Source organism: Mesoplodon densirostris, chromosome 2 (genome assembly GCF_025265405.1).
Source record: "Mesoplodon densirostris isolate mMesDen1 chromosome 2, mMesDen1 primary haplotype, whole genome shotgun sequence".
NCBI lineage: Eukaryota > Metazoa > Chordata > Mammalia > Artiodactyla > Ziphiidae > Mesoplodon > Mesoplodon densirostris.
Genome location: NC_082662.1, coordinates 189,647,112 through 189,667,411, shown reverse-complemented (window position 1 = coordinate 189,667,411; position 20,300 = coordinate 189,647,112). Strand labels below are relative to the sequence as shown.

The 20,300-nt window shown below is 39.0% G+C and overlaps 1 protein-coding gene across 1 annotated transcript in view; it reads right to left on the bottom strand.

Moving 5' to 3' along the window:
* Positions 1–20,300, bottom strand: part of PTPRC (protein tyrosine phosphatase receptor type C) — a 123,355-nt gene that overhangs the window by 54,234 nt on the left and 48,821 nt on the right. The window contains exons 2-7 of the mRNA XM_060078966.1: positions 13,936–13,962; positions 10,187–10,384; positions 4,171–4,314; positions 3,337–3,384; positions 1,998–2,027; positions 113–316 (exon numbers count right to left, since the gene is read on the bottom strand). Coding sequence (XP_059934949.1) covers positions 113–316; positions 1,998–2,027; positions 3,337–3,384; positions 4,171–4,314; positions 10,187–10,384; positions 13,936–13,962 — 651 coding nt within the window. The remainder of the gene's footprint in view (positions 1–112; positions 317–1,997; positions 2,028–3,336; positions 3,385–4,170; positions 4,315–10,186; positions 10,385–13,935; positions 13,963–20,300) is intronic.

Genomic DNA, 20,300 nt, shown 5'->3' with positions numbered 1-20,300 from the left:
TTTCCCTCAACGCTGTTCCCCTGCCTACTAACTCCTGTGACCAGTGGGACACGTCACACACAAAACTGCAGTGTTGCTGTAAATGCACAAACAGAAATCAACTGATATTTACCTGGTGGTACCTCTAATAAATATTCAAATGGAGGATAACATGAAGGATGTGTTATATTGATATTCTTCTTTTCACACTCCTGTAGGCTCTGGAGCTCCTTTTCACACCCAACAGGTTCACATTTCACTTCACTAAGTGTTGCATTATACGTTTTACTTTCCTTGTTATAAAAGTAGTGCACAGAGATAGCTGTATACTTGTCTCCTGAAAGAAAATAAAATAGTGAAGCTTATCTTTTATTTTTCAGAATGAATAAACCTATATTAAATACAAAATCCTTAATGTATATTTTTAAAAATATCCAATCACTAACAAAATAACCCCAGGAACATAAAAAAGAGAAGGGACATATCAGTGCCTCCATGTTATTCTTTCATGATTCCCTTTTCATCACTGTCCCATCAAAGACCTCAGCTTGTGAGTTTGTATTTGGATGATAATGGGATTAATGTCTGTCTTCCTAACTGGACTGTAAATTCCATGAGAGAAAAATCCCACCAATTTTGACCATCGCCATAAATCCAGATCCTTGTGTAAAACCTGTCATCAGAGAGGGCTCAAAAATTGTTGAATTACGCAGAAATGAACAACGCATCTGACAAATTTCTTCTTCTTGCTTTATCATTTCCCTTGCTTTCTAAAGTGTAGTATTTGATTATCTCTTTCTCCTGATATGGGGAACATTAATTATTTAGGGAGCAGAGGCCTTGTTATTCCTCTACTTGCGTAAAATTATTGATAACAACTCCCCCTAAGCACTTTCTCTGAGTGTCGTCTCACACTCTTCCCTTTATTTAAACACACTCCATTGACTCTTAAAAATATCTTTTCAACACACATTCACTTATTCACTCATTTTTAGTACAAAAAAATTATGAAGCCTTTATTTTGCTTAAGACACTGTCCCAAGCACTAGGAATACAAATGATCCACTTTTGGAACTATAGAATCTAACATGCAGACAGGCACAGGCATGGACTACAGAAAACACCAAAAATAAGATGATGCACAAAATAATACAGGGGTAAAGAGGCAGAGAAGTCTGTTCAGATTGCAGGACCAGGAGGGTCCCTCCAGAGAGGTGAGTCAGTTTGTATTTAAAATATGAGCAGGACATAGAAAAATTGATGGGAGAGGGAGATGGCAGATGAGGATGCATTCCAAGTGTAGAGAAAGAAGAACGGAGGTGAACACAGGGGCAGGAAGAAACATGTTTTAAGAAACTGAGCACTTCCATGTTACTTAAGTGAAAAGTGTAAGGAGGCAATAGTGCAAGAGGAACCTGGTCATCAAGATCATATTAATTAATCAAACATACAAAGGCTTATGTCTGCACTAAATATACAGAGAGCTACTGAAGGTCGGGACTACAGCAGTGAGATTTAGAAACACGTGGAGGGATGAGCCCTGACCACGAAGAAGGACTCTGCTTCCACTGAGAACAGAGGAAGAAAATGGGAAAAGGATGGACACAAACTGTTCTCAATCATCTGCTTTGAGCCAAACCCTGGTGAGACAGAGATACTTTTCCTTCTTGATGAGCCTTGAAGGTATTATTCACATTTCATATTTATCATTATGCAGAATCCTCTCCCAAACCCTAAACAAACTTGCTATCATCCCACTTTACAAATATGCAAACTGAAGTTAAGTGACACCACCAAAGTTTTTTAGCTAGTAATTATCAATCCTGATCCTCAAAACTAGGTCTGAATGTGACATCAAACCTTCTTGCCCTGAAGGACCCTGGTTCTTAATGGTTGGAGCTAATCATTGGCGAGAAATTAGAGCCAGTGAGCTTAGCCTGCTGGGGTGTCTTGAAAGCTTGTAATAAAGAAGGAAATCATTAAAGTAATATATGTTGCCTCTAGGTAGACAAACTTACCACATGATGGCTTATGTGTAGTAGGAGGACCTGTAATAGAAAAAAAAAGAAAATGCAAATTATGAAAATGTCTAGATAAAATTGCAGTTTTTGCACATTTTAAAAGACTGACTCCATTTTGTTTTCTTATTTGTATCCTCAATTTTTCATTTACTCTTTGATTTTTTTCATTGCATTTTAGAATATCTCTGCTCTAGTCATTCTGAGGAACGGTGATTTACAATGTTTCATCTTCATAAACTATAGAATCTACCGAATTAGGTTTAACAGATTATGCAGAGTTTGCAGTGCCTGTTCCCATGTTTGGATCTCAAAACTTCAAAGGTTGTAAACCAACAAGCTAGTTCTATAAAACGTTTTCATGAATTTACCCAACAAACACAACTGTGATAATACAATACTTGTGTGACTTTTGGGCACACATCTGATTATGGAATGGTGACGTGGTTGACTATTTATGCAGCCAGAAGTATTTTAAAGGTCTTCCTCCTCTTGATTAATCTCAAAATAGGTTTATATAATTATAACCCCTAGAAAGTTCAGTTTACTCCTTTGTTTACAAAAAAAAAAAATCATAAAATAGGCAAGGGCTGCTTCATTGTCTGTTTTAACTTTTGTAAGCTCTTTGCCCATATACTAAATCCAGGGTAACACATTGTTCCGTCCGCCAACTGAGACCTATCTTGTGTGAGCATATGTATTTAACTGAAGAATTGGATGGAAATGGGGCTTGTGGAAGCTAAGAGATCTCTGCTAATCTGGTCTTTGAGATGGAGAACTTGCAGGGAGAATAGTGTCCTGGTGGGCTCTGAATGGCTGACCCATTGCAGACTGTACCACCTCCTGGACGTTCGTTCCCTGCATGGAGCCCCACACCTCTGTCTCCACATCCCACGTGTGTGTGTCGGGCTCTGCGATCACTCCTCTGTCACTGACCTCTTGGAACAGAGAGCTCCGCTGAGAGAATTTTTCTCTTTCATACCAACACCAAAACTCACTCTTAGAAGTCCTAGTATAGCTGGTCATTTCTACGAGTTTTCATAGAGTACACAACTCTTGGGGGATGCTACGACCATGATGTAAGAGGTTATCACAGTAACACCAGCCCTGATCTCATTGGCTGTTGCACTGCAGAAACTGATCCGTGTTTTGGACTAACTGCCCTTCCACAGCCCTCAGGATTAGAACACTCAATTGAACTTCTCAAAGAAAGGGCCCAGGGTGGAGCCAACGCAAGACCCTTCAATGAGCGTGTCCAAAGCACGTAGTGGTGGCGTGACTGCATGACTGGGGGTCAGGTTGTCACCTTTTGTTGTGAGATTGGTTGTAGAGATGTTGCTTTTCTCAGAGGTCAGAGAGGATGGTGTAGTGGACGCGTTGAGCACACCTGCAAGGAAATGAACAGAGGGTCACAGTTAATGAGTTTGTCATATTCAGGGTCGAGGGGAAAACTCTTTAGCAAAGATGATTTCTTAAATGAATCTTGCTAGAGGCTTCCTCCTCGTTTGAATTGACACTTGCTTTTTTTTTTTTTTAAATAAGAAAGCGAGTCAAAGATTTGTCTACACATGGCCCTTTAAGATGACCAAGAGTGCAAACAATTGGAACTAGACATTGTATACACTGAGAAGAAACTATTCATTCCTTAGTATAATTCTGACATGTGCAGTCTCCCTCAAACTACCTCTCATACTGTTACAACTATCCTTATTTTAATTACTAACAAGGATACCCATTACCCTTTTGTACTATTCAGTTCATACCAGGCTTTTTACATATTCCATCTTCCTATCAATCCTATGAAATGAGTACTATTATACCCATTTTTACAGAAAGAAAAATTGACACACAGAAAGTCTAAGTAACTTGTCCTAAAGTCAACTAGAAAGTTTAAGAGGCTGTATTTGATCTCAGGGCTATAGGACATTAAAGTTTGTTATCTTTCTTCTTCACCATGAACTTTTATAATATAAATAATAAAATAAAATATGCCCATAGAAAGCTTACTGGTGAGGCTTTTTTTTTTCTTCCTAATTTAGTATCACTGTATGAACATTTGTAAAACAGGAAATCCACAGTCATATTTGGTGTGAAATAAAAGGGCTGCATGACAGTTTTCAAGTTTCCATTTCATTATCCAGAACCTAAAACACCTAGAGCATCACGGTCAAACCTGAGGCATTGTCTTGGGTGGTCGAGTTGGAGATGCGTGTAGGTGAGGCAGCAGGACTGCTGTGTGCAGGGCTGAGAGTGGTTACTGGTGGGGAAGCTGTGTCTGCGGGCAAGATGCTGGGTGTAGTCCTCTCTCCTGGAGCCCCTGCAATCACAAAGGCCATCAGCCTTCCTGCCCCACAAGGGCAGGGGCCACACAGCCCACAGAGGCACGTTTATTAATAGAGGCTAAGGCCAGGGCTCCCCTAGTGGTGTAGGGGTTAAGAATCTGCCTACCAAGGCAGGGGGCATGGGTTTGAACCCTGCTCCAGGAAGATCCCACATGCCACAGAGCAACGAAGTCCATGCACCACAACTACTGAGCCCATGCTCCACAACTACTGAGCCTGTGCTCTAGAGCCCATGAGCCACAATTACTGAGGCCACATGCCACAACTACTGAGTCCACGTGCCACAACTACTAAAGCCCATGCACCTAGAGCCTGAGCTCCGCAACAGGAGAAGCCACTGCAATGAGAAGCCCACGCACCACAACGAAGTGTAGCCCCCCGCTCACTGGCAACTAGAGAAAGCCCACGCACGGCAACGAAGACTCAAGGCAGCCAAAAAAAAAAAAAAAAAACACTTTAGGGCTTCCCTGGTGGCGCAGTGTTTGAGAGTCTGCCTGCCGATGCAGGGGACACGGGTTCGTGCCCCGGTCAGGGAAGATCCCACATGCCACGGAGCGGCTGGACCCGTGAGCCATGGCCGCTGAGCTTGCGCGTCCGGAGCCTGTGCTCCGCAACGGGAGAGGCCACAACAGTGAGAGGCCCGCGTACAGCAAAAAAACAAACAAACAAAAATCACTTTAGAAGCTAAGGCCGGGCAGTAAATACTCAAGCACTATTGCTACCTCACAACCTACGCGTCTACAAAACGGGATGAAAAATAACACGGCTTATGGGAGAGATGAGTTTAAAGGCAGACACCTCAGAATCTATGCAGCTTTGGCATCACAGCACACATTTTAAAAGTATCTGGGACCTCAGGAGAAAGCCTGGACTGCCCAGGGAGGCCATGCCTCCTGGCGGGGGGCTGCCTTAGGCAATACTGAAAATGCACAGAGTGGGTGATGCTGGCTGGCGCAGGGACCGCAGAGATGGACGTGAGCTCTGAGGGCAAAAGGCTGCTGTGGTGAGGTTACCACGAGAGGAACTGCCGCCCGCCCCTGCCAAGCGCCATGGGTGATGTGCACTTCTCTGGGGAAGGATCCCTGGGTGCAGGTGCTTCCTTCCGACTTTCTGAAAATAGAGCTGATGGGGATCCCGTCTGTGCAGTTGCTGAACTGGGGGATTGTTTTCCTTCCAGCTGAAGGTCACCATGTTACCTTCACTATGGAGGCTCCCCTTGCCAGGAAAAAGCAAATTGGTTTAGAGCCCAGCAACTTCCCGTTATATTGACAGCATCCTCTTCATTTCCAGTTACAGATGAGCTAGTGGGTATAGAATCAAGAGTTGTCGCCGAAAAAAGCCCACGCTGTATTCGGTTAAGACTTTTTATTGTCAAGGTTCAAAGCACCCACTGCAAGTCACATCTTCCCTCCCACGCACAGACACCACACCCAGAATCACAGCACAAGGGAGCAACGTGTATTCATTGGGCGCCAACTAGACGCCTAGCACTATGCTAGTGGTCCTGGCAGAAGCAAAAGAAATAGGGCTAGCGCCTAGTTGAGCTTTGTGTGGTTATTTCACTGTCACGATCCCTGGGGTCACTGGTTCAATGGTATGAGGTGGGTCCTGCATCTGCAGTCAGATGCTCAGTGTTTCAGCTGAGTGACACACATATGTGCATCCCCCAGATAGCTCTGATGTGAGCCCTCAGGCACCCTCCAATCACACACATCCATGCCACTAGGACTGAACATGCATCTACTAAATTTTCAGTTTGGGTTCTCAGCTCAGTCTTCAAATACCACTGAACCCCAAATTTAACTAAACCGCAGAACAGGATGAGTAACTCAAATGTCAGTTCTTCAGGTCAGGATCCTCAGTGGAAGCCTCCCACAGAACCAGGAGAAGAGGGGAAGATGCATTTTTTTTTTAATCCTTTAAAAAATATGGTAGGCACACAACTGGCCCTCTGCAAATTTTGAAATCAGCTAGGCTTGACTTTAGCCTTCCTCCACATTTTTTTTCTACTCCTCGTTTCACTAGCTCATTCTCTCTGCCCCTCCCCAAGGTCCCTGGTCCTCATGCCATTCTGAGGTCTCTCACCCTCACCCTCTGCACATCCCTGACCTTCCCTCTTCATAGGAAAAGTACTTTCCCTGGTTTAGTAATCTCAGCGATGGCTTAGGAGTGGCAATTACAATTTGAATGAGGTTAATTAATCCTAATGGATTTTTAATTAGTGGAATTAGCCACTGGGAGAGGAGGAAGTCCTTGATAGGGCAAAGCAGACTAAATTGTGTGATGACCAGCCTCCCAGGTCAACCCTCCTTGGCTTTTTCCCAGATCCTTCCCATCCACAACTTCTGTGGATTTGCTAAAAGCTCCAGATCTTTTTACTGCTGTTCCCATGGCAGCCAGAGTGAGTGAAATGGAGCAGGGAGACGAGGGCAGCTCTTTTCCCAGCTGTTTAAGCTTCCTGGATTGCCTGTCATGATTTTTATGCCAAGGGAGCAGTTTTAATACTTCAAGATAATAATTATTCTATCTGATACACTTGGCTTCCTCGTTGGGGCCATACTTAAAGCAAGGCCACTTCACTGCCAGGTTCCCCATTCATATCTTTAATTTTCAGGCACTCAGGTCACTAAGTGTATATATGTGGCTGTGTGCATTTGCAACCTGAGAAACATGCTTGTTTTTTAGGATAAAAAGGGGCACCGTGAACTTATTAGACACCGATTTTGGAAAGACCACGGAGGGGATGTTTTGCAGTTTTTATAAATAGAGAGTCTGAACTGAAAGAATCTTGATGTTTGTATGGAGAGTATGAGCATCCATTTTCTTTTCATTCTTTTAAAACCGTTGTATTTGTGGTTATAACTTCTCAGTGCCCTTTATTGATAATGTACACCATCTACTCTTCACTGTTTTGTTTAGGTAGGAGGTCTTTAAGGAAAGAATCTGTGAATATATTCTTTATTACTAGCAAGAAGTTTTCACTGCAGAATTATACTGGCCTCTAATATAAACTAACATATAAAGCCCTGACTAACCCCCTGAACAGGTCTTTCCTGTATTCTCATAATTCTCATTCCTTATCAATTCATCACTATTACAAGGACCTTTGTTAGGTGCCCTCTTGGAATAGGGGTAACTACGAAAGTTTGAAATTCCCAATCCATCCACCAGCAAATGCTACACGTGGAACAGTGGTTGGAGTCCCTCACTCCGTACTTAGACGGTGTTCATGTGCTCTTTGTATTTGCACAAGTCTGAAGGAGCCACAAACTGGACTTGACATTCCTGCCCAGAGCTGGGGTGAGTGCAGAGAGGCACCCACGTGTCTGCAGGAGACGGCAGGTGAGGCGTCTGTGCCGGTTAACTTCTAAGGTAGGAAAGCGAGATCATTGTATCAATATCTCCCCACTGCAGGTGAAAATTTTAAATACCAGGAAGTTATAAGGAGCAAACTGTTATTACAGTTTACCAAACTGTGAAATGGCCCAGTCTGTTCAAGTGCAAGTCTGCTCATCTTTAAGTTCACCTGCCAGAAGGGTAGCACCCACGTGCTCGTTTACACATCTCGGGGCCTGTCTGGGTTGATGCAGCCATAGGTGGCTCATGTTTCCAGGTGGCTTTTGTGACTTCCGGGTCACTATGAGCTTTTGGAATTCTCCATCAACTCCACAACTGAAAGTGAGGACATTTCTTTGTAGGAAGAATAAGCAAAGAATCCCCCAATATACAAGAATCTCTTACACGAGGAAAAGACCAGAAAAATGTGCAAGAGATGTAAGAGACAATGGCCAAATAGTATATGCAAGGATGCTCATTATTATGAAAAAAAAGTTTAATGTAAATCAAAGCATAAATCAAAATGAAAAATGTTTATCATACTGGCAGAGTTTTAAAAGATTGATAATAGCTAGTATCAGAAGTGATATAAGGAAACACACACTCACAGAATTATATGCTGAGAGTCTGAAAGATAGACAATTTTTGAAGGAGCAGTGTTTGGGGAGAGTGTATTTTCATTGTGTGAGTGTGTGTGTGTGTGTAATGCTTCTATAATGCTGTTTTGCAACATGCATACATTAATTTTATAAAGATAATATTACAAAATTAAATTTAGTGTTATGCATGTGAATGCTTATTGTAATATTTTTTTTAATTTTTGAAATGGTGTATATTATACTGTTACAAAAATGGATTGAGGCATAGTTTTCCCCTTCATATATTAGTAAGCAAGAAAAATGTGATTACATTCCATTCCATTCCACAGTACAAATCAATCATAAACATAAAATAAATAACACCTATAGGTTTTATCCCAGTATAGAATTGAAATATCACCAAGATTATTTTCCAGAAAAGAAAATGTGTTGTATTGTTTGAAAGCATAAGAAATTTTCCAAGCTAATTTTATGACTAGGATTATTGAGCCAGAGCAAGTTAGCATTTTTAAATAATTCATCCATATGTCCAATCTATTTCATTTTAAACCTTTTTTTCTCGCACCTTGCTTCATATGTAAATCTCTGGCTTTAACGTTTTCAGGGGGAAAGAATTGGGAAATAAAAAGGTAGGAATGTTGTATGTGTGTATTTGTGCATGTGAGGTGAAATGTGGAAGCTTTGAAATAGAAAACTCTGTGTGACGTTATTCAGTCAATAAAAAAGTTTAGCATGAAAAGTTCTACGTAGCCATCAGTTCCCTCATCCTCACATTCCTTTTGTTAAAAGGAATTTCAACACTTGCAATGTTTAGATAGGTCCCAGTCACCTCTGCTGCCCTATGGTAGCAGGGAAAATGGGATAAAGATTAAATATACATTACTGTAATTGATATAAAAGGCACTGAACATTTATTCAACCACTTACCACAGCCAATAAAGTTCATCCAGGTGGTACTCAAAACACTGAGTGTACCCATCACCCAGGAATGTGATGGTGTTATCCGTGCTTGCGTTTCAAGCTAAGATTGATGACCTTATTGAACAAATATCTTAGTCTTTTTAAACAGAACATGTCTATTAACCAGTTTGCCTCAGAAAGTCGCACACAGCACATTATTTAGGAAAAGGTAGGAGCAAATCTCAGGATGGTCAGTTTACGTACCAGATACACTTGTGGACCTAACATTAAACAGAGAACGAGTGGATCAATGGTGTCCCTGGATTCTAGGAGCATCAGAGGTTTCCCCAGTAGAAATACCTCCCATGTCATTCTGATATTTTGCTATGAACAGGACCACATTATCTTAAATTCTACCGTTGGGACTCACAATCCTAATTAAATACTTAAAAAAAAAAAAACAGTGCAAATATCCCTGGAAGAAATCCAAATAACAAAGCTGAATTATTAATCCTCAGTGTGTTTTTTTTTAAAAAATAATAAATTGTCTGTCTCCAATAATTTTCTGATATTGAGGATCTGGGATTGAACCAAGAAAAATTCTACTTTGGGATAAGAGCCGGGGAGTGCGAGACCAACAAAGACCTGAAAGAGGACATTCTGACTTCCCCGGGGCTACAGAAAACTTAGGTGAGCAGGAAACAGGAAAATGATGCAGCACGTGGGGATCAGAGGACACCGAGAACTGCCGCTGTCCCCCGTCAACACACCCTGATTTTACTTAGGGGGACTTCCCTCCCTCCCCCTCTCCCTAACAACAGGCTTCATTACTTTAGCCGGCCAATATTTCATGAACACCTAGATGTTCTACGTTTTACACACTTTAGTAAAACCTCACACGTAGAAACTGAACATAATTTAAACTGTTCTGATAACTTTAAAATTTAAAAAGGAAAAAACAAAGAGAGACAAGTTTTTCCCTAATCCCGTCTCAGTTAAGATCGCTGCCAACCTGTCACAGCAGGAGTACTATCATTATCCCAAGAATTCAGGGATGCTTCCATGGTGGTACTTTCTGGGCTAGGAGGAGGCGTGGTCTCTGAGGAGTCATTTCCTCGTTCAGAGATGCTTGCGAGTGAGAATGCAGTGCTGTGAGCAGATAAGGGGTCACCTGCAGGCAGAGAAGAGGGCTCTTCTGTTGTGTTCAGTCCTGTCACATTCATGGGAGATGGAAGGGGGAGAAAATAAACATGTGAGTCACACCCTGAATCATATCATCTGAGCTGGCTAACTCCCCAGCCCATTGCTTCATGTACATAAATATACCTACCTATACGTGTGTATATACACACACACCATACAGATATGAGTTATGGTGTGTGTGTGTGTATATGGGGTGTGTGTATATTTGACAATGCGTACACATGTATGTACATGCATATGTACAACTATAGATGCATCCACAGGGATAGATGGAATATATAGACTTAGACAGAAAGTAAGCTGCAGAACAAGGGCTAAAGGTGAAAATGGGGAAATGAGGTGAAAGCAGCTATTCCTTGTCCTCTTCTCACTTCACTGGTGGATTCTCAACTGTCCAAAGCAATTGGGTTCAGAAGGATGAAACACCAGGCATAAAGATGATTAAAAGAAATTGTGAAAGATTGATCAACAAAGAAAAGAATAAAGAAAGATAAAAGGGCCTCCCTGGTGGCGCAGTGGTTGAGAGTCCACCTGCCGATGCAGGGGACACGGGTTCGTGCCCCAGTGCGGGAAGATCCCACATGCCGCGGAGCGGCTGTACCCGTGAGCCATGGCCGCTGAGCCTGCGCGTCCAGAGCCTGTGCTCTGCAACGGGAGAGGCCACAACAGTGAGAGGCCCGCGTACAGAAAAAAAAAAAAAAAAAGATAAATTTGGAAGGGGATTATTAGGAGGGCTAGCATTCCAGGAGAAGAAAATGAAAAGCAAGAGTTCTAGACGCACACACTGATTTTCTTTTTTTCTTTTTTCTTAATCAAATTCAAACAAAACAAAGACCGAGCAAAAGACTGGAAAACAAAATTCACAATCAAATATACAGATGACCCAAGTGTACAAAAATATTTTTTTCATGATAACCAAAGAAACACAATTTGAGATACTGATATAACTTTTTCCCCAGTTTCAGTTCACTTCAAGAAAAAGAAAACTGTGGCAAGAGAAAAGAAAACTGTAGCAAGGGTGTGGTGAAGTAGGTCTGTGCACAGCTGAGATGAGCACACAAATGGAAAAACCTGCCTGCAGAGCAAATGAGCACCGTGTACTAAAGGCCTTTACATTTGTGTGCTCTCTTATTCAGAAAGTGGATTTCTTTATCTCGAAGAATGGAGAAGTACACCAGTTTAAAAAAAGAAACATGTTGTGCTCTCTGAATATTAGGATTATAGAGGTGCATTTTTTTCTGAATTTTCTGTTTAACATGTGTTTACTTCTATGAATAGCAAATTTTGTTTTGCAATATCTAATTAATAAAAAATTGAGTTATATCACACAAGCATTTTAATTTTAATTGGACAAGCGAGAATAGCACAAATATGGGAAAAGGGAGAGTATGGGGGGCAAATCAGAAAAGGAGCAGAAGTGCTAAGAAGGGCAGAACTAAGAACTGAAATGGAAGATCACTGAGTAGAGAATTAAGAAATGGAAACAGAAACGACATAAGGAAGTCCCAGCTTTATTCATTAATGTTGAAGGCGATGTGAAATCCATTTTTACCAAGTACCCGTAAAACCCATCTGAGTTGCATGGAATTGCCTCGACGTCAGTGTACGGAAGATCACAGAACTATTCTGTGATTACAGAAATCCAAAGAGATAGGACAACTGTTATATGTGTTCTTTTCCAAAGAAAAATTCCAATCCCTAAAATTTCATAGCCTAATAACTCACAAATAAATGTTTTTTATTAACAAACTTTTACCCATAATTACGTGTCAGCATGTTCAACTAAGTAACAAGCAAGTGGTGCCTTCCTGTCTTCAGTGTCAAATCCTAAATCTAGCTTTAGTGTCCTCTCATCGTTACAGTATATACTGAGTAAAAGGAGAGGAGGTGGGTTGGTGGGGGAGAGACTGGAGGGAGACAGGGATGGGGAGAGAGAGAAGATAGAAGGGTGGGAGGAGCTTAAAATTCTGTCCAATAACATTCATTCACATTCAACATTATAGATGACCAATTATTCGTTTATTGTTTTCAGGTTAAACTAATTTTGGTGTCGGCAAAGTTCCAATGATCCCATTTGCTTTGAGGAAACTGTCGCAACTTTCTCCCTTTATCATCCCTTCCATGCCTTTGCTAGATTTGAATTTCAAAGAGGGAAAATCACTGCAAATATCTCATATGACAGTGCTTTACTGTTTTGAAGAGTAGCATTCCTAAGGATTACTTCTAGTCAAGAGCAAATTCAATTCATGATGTATGAAGAAAGGGTGTTTGGAGAACCACCCTCCACCTAGAAGCCTTAACATCCTTGCAGACATTCTAAAGCCCCATGCACATTCCTTCACTTCATAAATAAGAACTGAATTTAGGATGAGAAAGCATGCTTCAGTTGCCAATTCCACATTGCCCCTGTGCTCCTGCTTTGGAGAGATACTGGTTTCCACTGATCACATTCTCCTTGGCAGTATTTGGGAGAGAACGTTCTGATTTGCATTGGGGGTCACTATTTTAACTTACCTGGTTTCACCATTTGGGGACTTGTTGTGATTGAGTATGGGCAGAGATCAGGACACTCTGTCAATAAGGTGAGGGTCACCTACTGTTTTAAACCTTCAGTCCCCTTTCTACTCCCTCCCATTCCCCTTCTGCAAAAGTAACCTGTTTCTATGGTTGAGGTGAATTTACTCTTCTGTAAAAGGTGGAGATGTTGAGTTGCATGTCTTTAGGTGGCATAAACCAATCACAATCTACTATGCATCAATGACTTTAATATATTTATAAAACCTCTCTGCCATGGTAAAGTTTCTTTAATAATCCACTTCTCAGAAAAGTTTGAATGTGCCTCATTAGAACCGTGCATTATAATTGTTAAATCAGGGTTATCTTAAGGGCTTTACTTATCTTCTTAATGCATAATGTCAACCATATGATTAATCAGGACATCAATAACATATTTTCAATAACAATATCATTTAAGTGGTGTAATTTATTTTTAATCAGATCTAATTTTTCTCTCTTCTTTGACACTTGATATATATGAATTTATTGTCAGCAGCTTCATTGCTTAAATTTATCTCAGGATTAGGACACTTGTTAAGACAATTCAGTTGTACAATCGAATTTGGAAATGATTATTACAAAATATCTCAATATTGTCAAAACTTTTCTCTTGCAGGAATTTATATAGATATATAAAGTTATGTTTAGAATTCTAATTTCTCATATAGTTCCTTAACTATGACGTTTTGCAATCTAACTAAAATAAATTGATTTATTTATAGTGGTAAAATTTAAAAAGATATTGGCAACCTGCTATGTGATTTACTGTCAGGTGTAAGAAACGCTATAATTTATACACAATAATATGTCTACAAATAAAAATATGTTCAGGTAGTTATCAAACTTTATATCTTACAGGCAGGAATGTTAAGAACAAGAGAATGTCAAGGACTATTCATGATTATAAAGTTGTCCTTACACAACGATTTCACTAGACAATAATAGAAAATTCTATCAATGTTAAATATATAAACTTGTCAAGAATAAGTAAAATGTAAATACCTTGAGCGGAAGGAGTGATGGCTTGTTCTGCAAAAAGGAAAACAAACATCTGTTAGAAAGTTTCAAACTTCATACATACATATGTCAATACAAGTTAGATTTATGTGTATATATATATATATGTATATACAAACAGCATCCCTATGTTAATTCACAATCACAAAGTGACAATTTTCAGTACATTTTACCCCAGTGAAACCATAGTCCTTCTCTTAATATCATGTTTACAAAGCCCAAGTATGTCAAAACTATGCTATTAGTTTTTGAATTCTCAGGTAAAATAAAAATAATAGAAAATATAGGAGAGTTTTGGAATTAGTTTCAAGTCTGCAAAAGACTTTGAAAAGACTTCTGGAAAAAATTTCCCAAATGCATTCCTTTATTGAGATGATGACTATTGATTGAGTACTTACTATATTCTAGACATTATGCCACATTCTAGGATAAAATATGATTGAGTTATAGAAATTCTCTGCCCCCAGTGAGCTTAGTTCAATGTGAGATATAGAACAAAAAAAAAAAGAAAAGAGAGAAAGAAAGAAGGAAGGAAGGAAGAGAAAGAAAGAAAGAAAGAAAGAAGAAAGAAAGAAAGAAAGAAAGAAAGAAAGAAAGAAAGAAAGAAAGAAAGGAAAAGAAAGAAAGCCATACAGTGTGATGACAGACAAGAGGAAATGTGATACAGAAACAAATATGAGGATCACCTATTTCAGACTCTCAGGGTTGGTGGCTGGCTGGGGGAAGAGTTGTTAGAGAGGGTTTTGTGGGTACATTTAGTCTGTGACCTAAAGGATTATGGACAGCTACCTTAGTCCTAGAATAAGAAGAAGTTGGGATTTACCTTGCAGGCTTTAGCCATCGGCAAGAGATGTTACGGGGAGGTCTAATGGAGAAGCATTTCAATTTTTGATCAGTCTTGTTATGAAATGGAAGATAGATTATCAGAAGGCAAAGCTGGGAACAGGAAAATGAGGAGACTTAAAGAAAAACATATGAGAAGGATGATGTCCTACGTGAGGAAAATTGTACCCACAACTTAACTCAAAAAAAAAATGGGATTCATGAAACACTTAGGAAGTAGTCATCAAGGTTTTGTAAATCTCTGAATGCGAGGAGGAGGAGGAATAATTGGAAAGACATTCAAGTTGGTAACTGAACATCTTAGTGAATTGCAGTAAGTAGACTGTGGACGCTTTCACTGAGTGAAGGACGAAAGGAAAGCAGGTGGGAGGGGAGCATCTGATATGCCTGAGACTTCTGTGTGAAAACGCTTAGCAGCGCTATCTGTGGAGTTGAGCAGCTCAGGCTATACATCTCGGCTGAGGCTGCAGATCAGCATATGGACGGATATTACAGCTGTGGACGTGAAGATTCCAAGTCATATAAAAGAGGAGCATCCAGGATAGAAACCTAAAGGTTAATATTGAAGGAGAGCCCAGCAAAGGTGACCTCACTTTCCATGCAGGGGGGAGACCAAAGTCAACAAGACTTCAGAGCAAGGGTTGTTTCAAGAAGGAAATGATTGAACTAAGATGAGTACTAACATGGTTCACTGGATTGATCACTAGGGTCTGTGGGAATGTTGGGAAAACTAGCTTTATTGGCGTGATGGGAACTGGATTCCATCCACATGGAATAAGACATGGACCCATCCACCATCTTAGTAAGTGACAATTAAATAGATTATAGAATTCTCCCCCAAATGACAGTCAACTCACCTGGTGAAAGGGCAGCAAGCAGCAGATGGAAGTATGAGTAGGTGAGTATTTAAGGTACTTCCTGCCTTGAGATTTTATTTTCTGAGGACAAACTGATCTGAAAAAACTCTCTCCCCTCAGAAGCACCATCAGAGGTATATGACCCAATATTCTTCAATCACATTTCCTGGCTTATTCCTCAAAATAAAATATGGTTTTTTAAATTTTATATATGTATATGTAAAATATATATTATATAAATATGTGTAATTATTAAAATATATTTTTAAAAATATATAAAATATTTTCTTATTATAGTTCTCTGTTTTCTTTCTTTTCTTTAAATTTATTTTATTGAAGTATAGTTGATTCTACTTTTTCTTAACCATTCATACTTAATATTGTTTTACATTTATATTATTTGCACTTTTGTCCCTCCTCTTCAGTCAGCTTTTATCTTTCTATCCCATATAAAATGACTTTTTCAAAGTTTTTATCTTCCTGTTAATAGTCTTCCCTTTCCTGTCATTTATTCTTATTTCCTTCTAAATAAAGTTCTTAGAATTATGTTGATTTGTAAAAAAAAAGGTAATAAGAGAAATAAAATATCAGCGTATCAGTAACTAACATCTTGTGTTTTAAGTGAAGAAAAAATAGTCCTCGTGGTAATTGTTCATAAAGAATTTAGCATATTGCCACATCCAAAATATTCAAGTTAGTTTAAGTGTATGAACACATTTCATAGAATACACCCCTCTTCTTCATCTGAGAAATCTATAAGGTTTTAAGTATCTAAAACTATTTTGATGTGCCGCTTCTCAGTGTAAACACTTAAATCCTTGGAACTTCAGACAAGTTCATTTGATTCAGTCAGGTCCAAGAAAGATATATTGTTTTGCTGGCATGCTATTAGTGGCTATTTTTGAACATGATGAAGGCATGGTCCTTTTCCCTGGAAAAGCTCATAACCCATAAGACATATAGATAGAGATAGAGATTTAATCTTCAGTGGTCTGCAAAGACATTTAAGTCATAGATGTACTTTATTATGACTAATAAATAAAATCCCATCCACCTGAGGTCAGCAAGAATCACACAACATGAGGATGGGGAAGAAGGGAAGAAGCTTTGGCTACATAGCAAAGAGTCTTGTGCATAATATGTGGTCCACATGTCATTACTGAATGATTCTGAGCATGAGTAAATGCAAGGGAGAAATCAGACCTGAAAACAACAGCTTTGGGACAAAAGCCAAGAGCGAACACTAGAGACTAGGTGAGGAGACTGAATTTTTTTCCTGAGTGATGGAATCAATTAATATAGAGGAAAAATCAAATAGTAGATATGATGACAGAGAAAAGAGAAATCTTAATGGTACCCATACTAGCTCCATCACTAATTCCACAGACCACTCTAATCTATTGTTCTGATCTATTAATTTTTTGGCCACTAAAATATGTAACACAAATGACATAGAGCATTTTATAATAAGGAATTATAATTTATCATATATTTATTGTGGACATGAGAAAAGAAATGATGGGACAACAAGGAAGCTATTTCTTTTTCACCTAAGAACTATGAATACTAGAATAAATATGCTAGAAATGTTTCCAACCAGTAGACCACTTATCAGGCCACATTTGTGTCAAATGCCCCAGCGATACTCATTTAATTCTAACTGGTTCGAAAGCAATACACTTCTTTAAAGGAAATAGATGATGTTCAGTATTTCAGTCTAAGTTTGGAAAAGGAGAGTAAGGTAAGTTACCAAAAGGAAGAAGACAGTTACTAGAGAGTTGTCTTTTTTAAAGAACATTTCAGAAATAATATTTTATTACTAATTGCTAATGTGTATTGAGTGTTTACTGGGTACCAGGCAGTACGCTAAGCCTTTTGCTTGTATTTTCTTTCTGAAGCATCAAAGCAACCCTCAGGAGCTCAGAGAAGATGGATGCCTTGACCAAGCTCTCAGGGCTGGTCCAGGCTAGCCAGGGCTTGACCCTGAGCCCGTCTGACTCCGCAAGCCATCTCTCCACCCTCTGGCATCCTGCTTTCCCCATCAACTTGGCCCTCTAGGCTTTCTCTCCATTTGACCTTTCAGCCAGGAAATTCTTTTAGCCAGTGTTTTAGGTTCCATAGAGATCAGTGTTTATGAAAAGCTCAGAAGCTGAGTAAAAAAGCATCTTAATCAGGATCGGACCTCAGAGTAAATGACTCATAGTGTTACGAAGGCTAAAATAAACTTGATCCTAAATATAGACATTCAGACTAAATTATAGTTTGCTAAGTGAATGCTCTCTGTATGGTACAGACCAATATCAGAAAATTCACTGGTGTGTCAGTTTAACTTACTACAGGATATTATTTTGACAGGAAAGGCAACCAAACAACAGTAACATCAACAAAGAATTACAACTCACACATCTCTTGTTTAGCTGTGAAGAGGCTTCTAGAGCTTGGGAATAGAATAATAACATATCTGTATATCTATATATCTATAAGTTATCTATCTGTACCTATATCTACATATTTCTGGTCTAATCATGGTCTCATATCTAACATTTCCCCAAATCCTTTAACCTTAAATGCAACAAAATTCAGCATCCATGGAACACAACATAATATCTAAACATTGATCACACTTCCTTTCTTCTCTGTTCCTGTTTACTTCCCATAAAAGCTTCTCAAACTGAATATGCATTTTCTTTTCTATCCATTTATCTCAGAAGCTGATTCTAAGTTCGTCCACTGAGTGATTTTTAGTGTATTAAAACACAGATGCTTATATTTTATTTCATTTTCTTTATAGAGTATTACACACACACACACACACACACACACAGAGCCTTCTATCTTTTTGAAAGAAAATTCCAAGCCTTCGGCAACACAGTTTATACTCAGTGTAAGACTAAAACCGCTTGTTCTCATGGTCACAAAATCCCTGTGAGCAGATTTGCAGTCCCTGTAACACTTTTAGTCAACACGATAAATCATGTGAACATTATTTAGGCACTCAAAAAATAGGATAGAAACATTTGAAAATAAAATTTTATAAATGTAAGTCATTCCCAAATTTAAGCCAACATTTTTAAGAAAATATTCAGGCACTACAGCAATGTAACTGGAAATGACACTTTCATTTCAATAAGTTATATCCACTAGACTACATACATTTTTAAAAAATATTTCAATTAGTTTTTAAAACATCAAAAAATTAACTACAGTTCGGAAAGTAGGAACACATATAAAGACAATCTACATGAAATAGACTAGTTATAAATCTAAATAATATCTAAAGGACATATCCAGCTCCCAAATAATCTTCTAACTTCTATATTAATGTACACTGACAAATACTTCTGCAGAATATGTCTCTCCACACAAGATAAAGTAGCGGATGGGAATTCCCTGGTGGTCCAGTGGTTAGGACTCCCTACTCTCACTGCCGAGGACCCAGGTTCAATCCCTGATCGGGAACTAAGATCCCACAAGCCCCAAGGTCTAGCGAAAAATAAACAAAAACAAAAAACAAACAAACGAAAACATGATAAAGTAGAGGATAGGTGAAGTTACTTAAATATTTACAGGAGACAATATTACCATATGTCTGCATAATTTGTCAATGTCTCATCACATTTTGTAATTCTTCAAGTGATTTCAAGTGTCCGTTGCATTTCAGACATTATCAGAACGTTAGCAAAATCATAGACAGAAGGAACTGTACTGAATTTTCATCACCAAACAGGAAGACCTGATGAGACGGGTTGTATGAGGTATTTAACTATGTCACGATCTACCCATTTGGCTGCTGAGTTTGGTCACAGAGGGATCTGCTCGGCCAGCGGAGTTAATGTGGTTATGTCTGTTGTCTGATGTAGGTGGACAGCACTGCTGTCTTTATACCCAAGTTTATGTATGACTAGAAAGAAATCATCTACTGATAGTGGAGTCAAATAGACCTGGAAAAGCAAACAAAACATCTGACTAAAGCACTTAATAACTATGTACAATAAATACCTATTTAAAATTAGGAGATTGTATTCATATAAATAACATTACAATATGCGTAGACATTATATGCGAACAATGCTGGGAGGATGTGGAAAACAGGTAAAGAAAAATATGTGAAATAGCGGCAGGAATTAGGAGGTCACAGGCTTAGGGTGTGATAGTAAAGGGAAGGTGTCAGGATTTCTCAAAGTGTGAACTGCATTGAATGGTCTCTTAGATTCTACACACACATCACATCCAATAAATATAGTAAAAGAGAGCACTGTTATATCCCTTGTGTTTCTATATGTTATCCTTTGACTTTTACTCCTCTGGGGATAATATTTTCTACACCATTTTTTAACACACGTAAGTGCCTGTTTTCATTATTTAGACAAAGGACTATTTAGAAATCTTCCAGTAGGTGGCACCATAGCACCAAAAATCTGCAAATCATTTCCCAGCGTTATAATCCTGCTGCTGTGAATCACCCATGGAATTGACTAGGTACATTAAACAAATGAAAATGTAGTTAACAGACCACTTGATCTTCAGAGCTGTGTTATTCTAACACGTGTCTTGTTATTGAATTTACCTTTCCCAATATGTTTCTTTTACAACTCAAAATGTTCAAGTGATTGCAAATCAAAGCTAACTTGAAGTTACACCCTTAAGTCC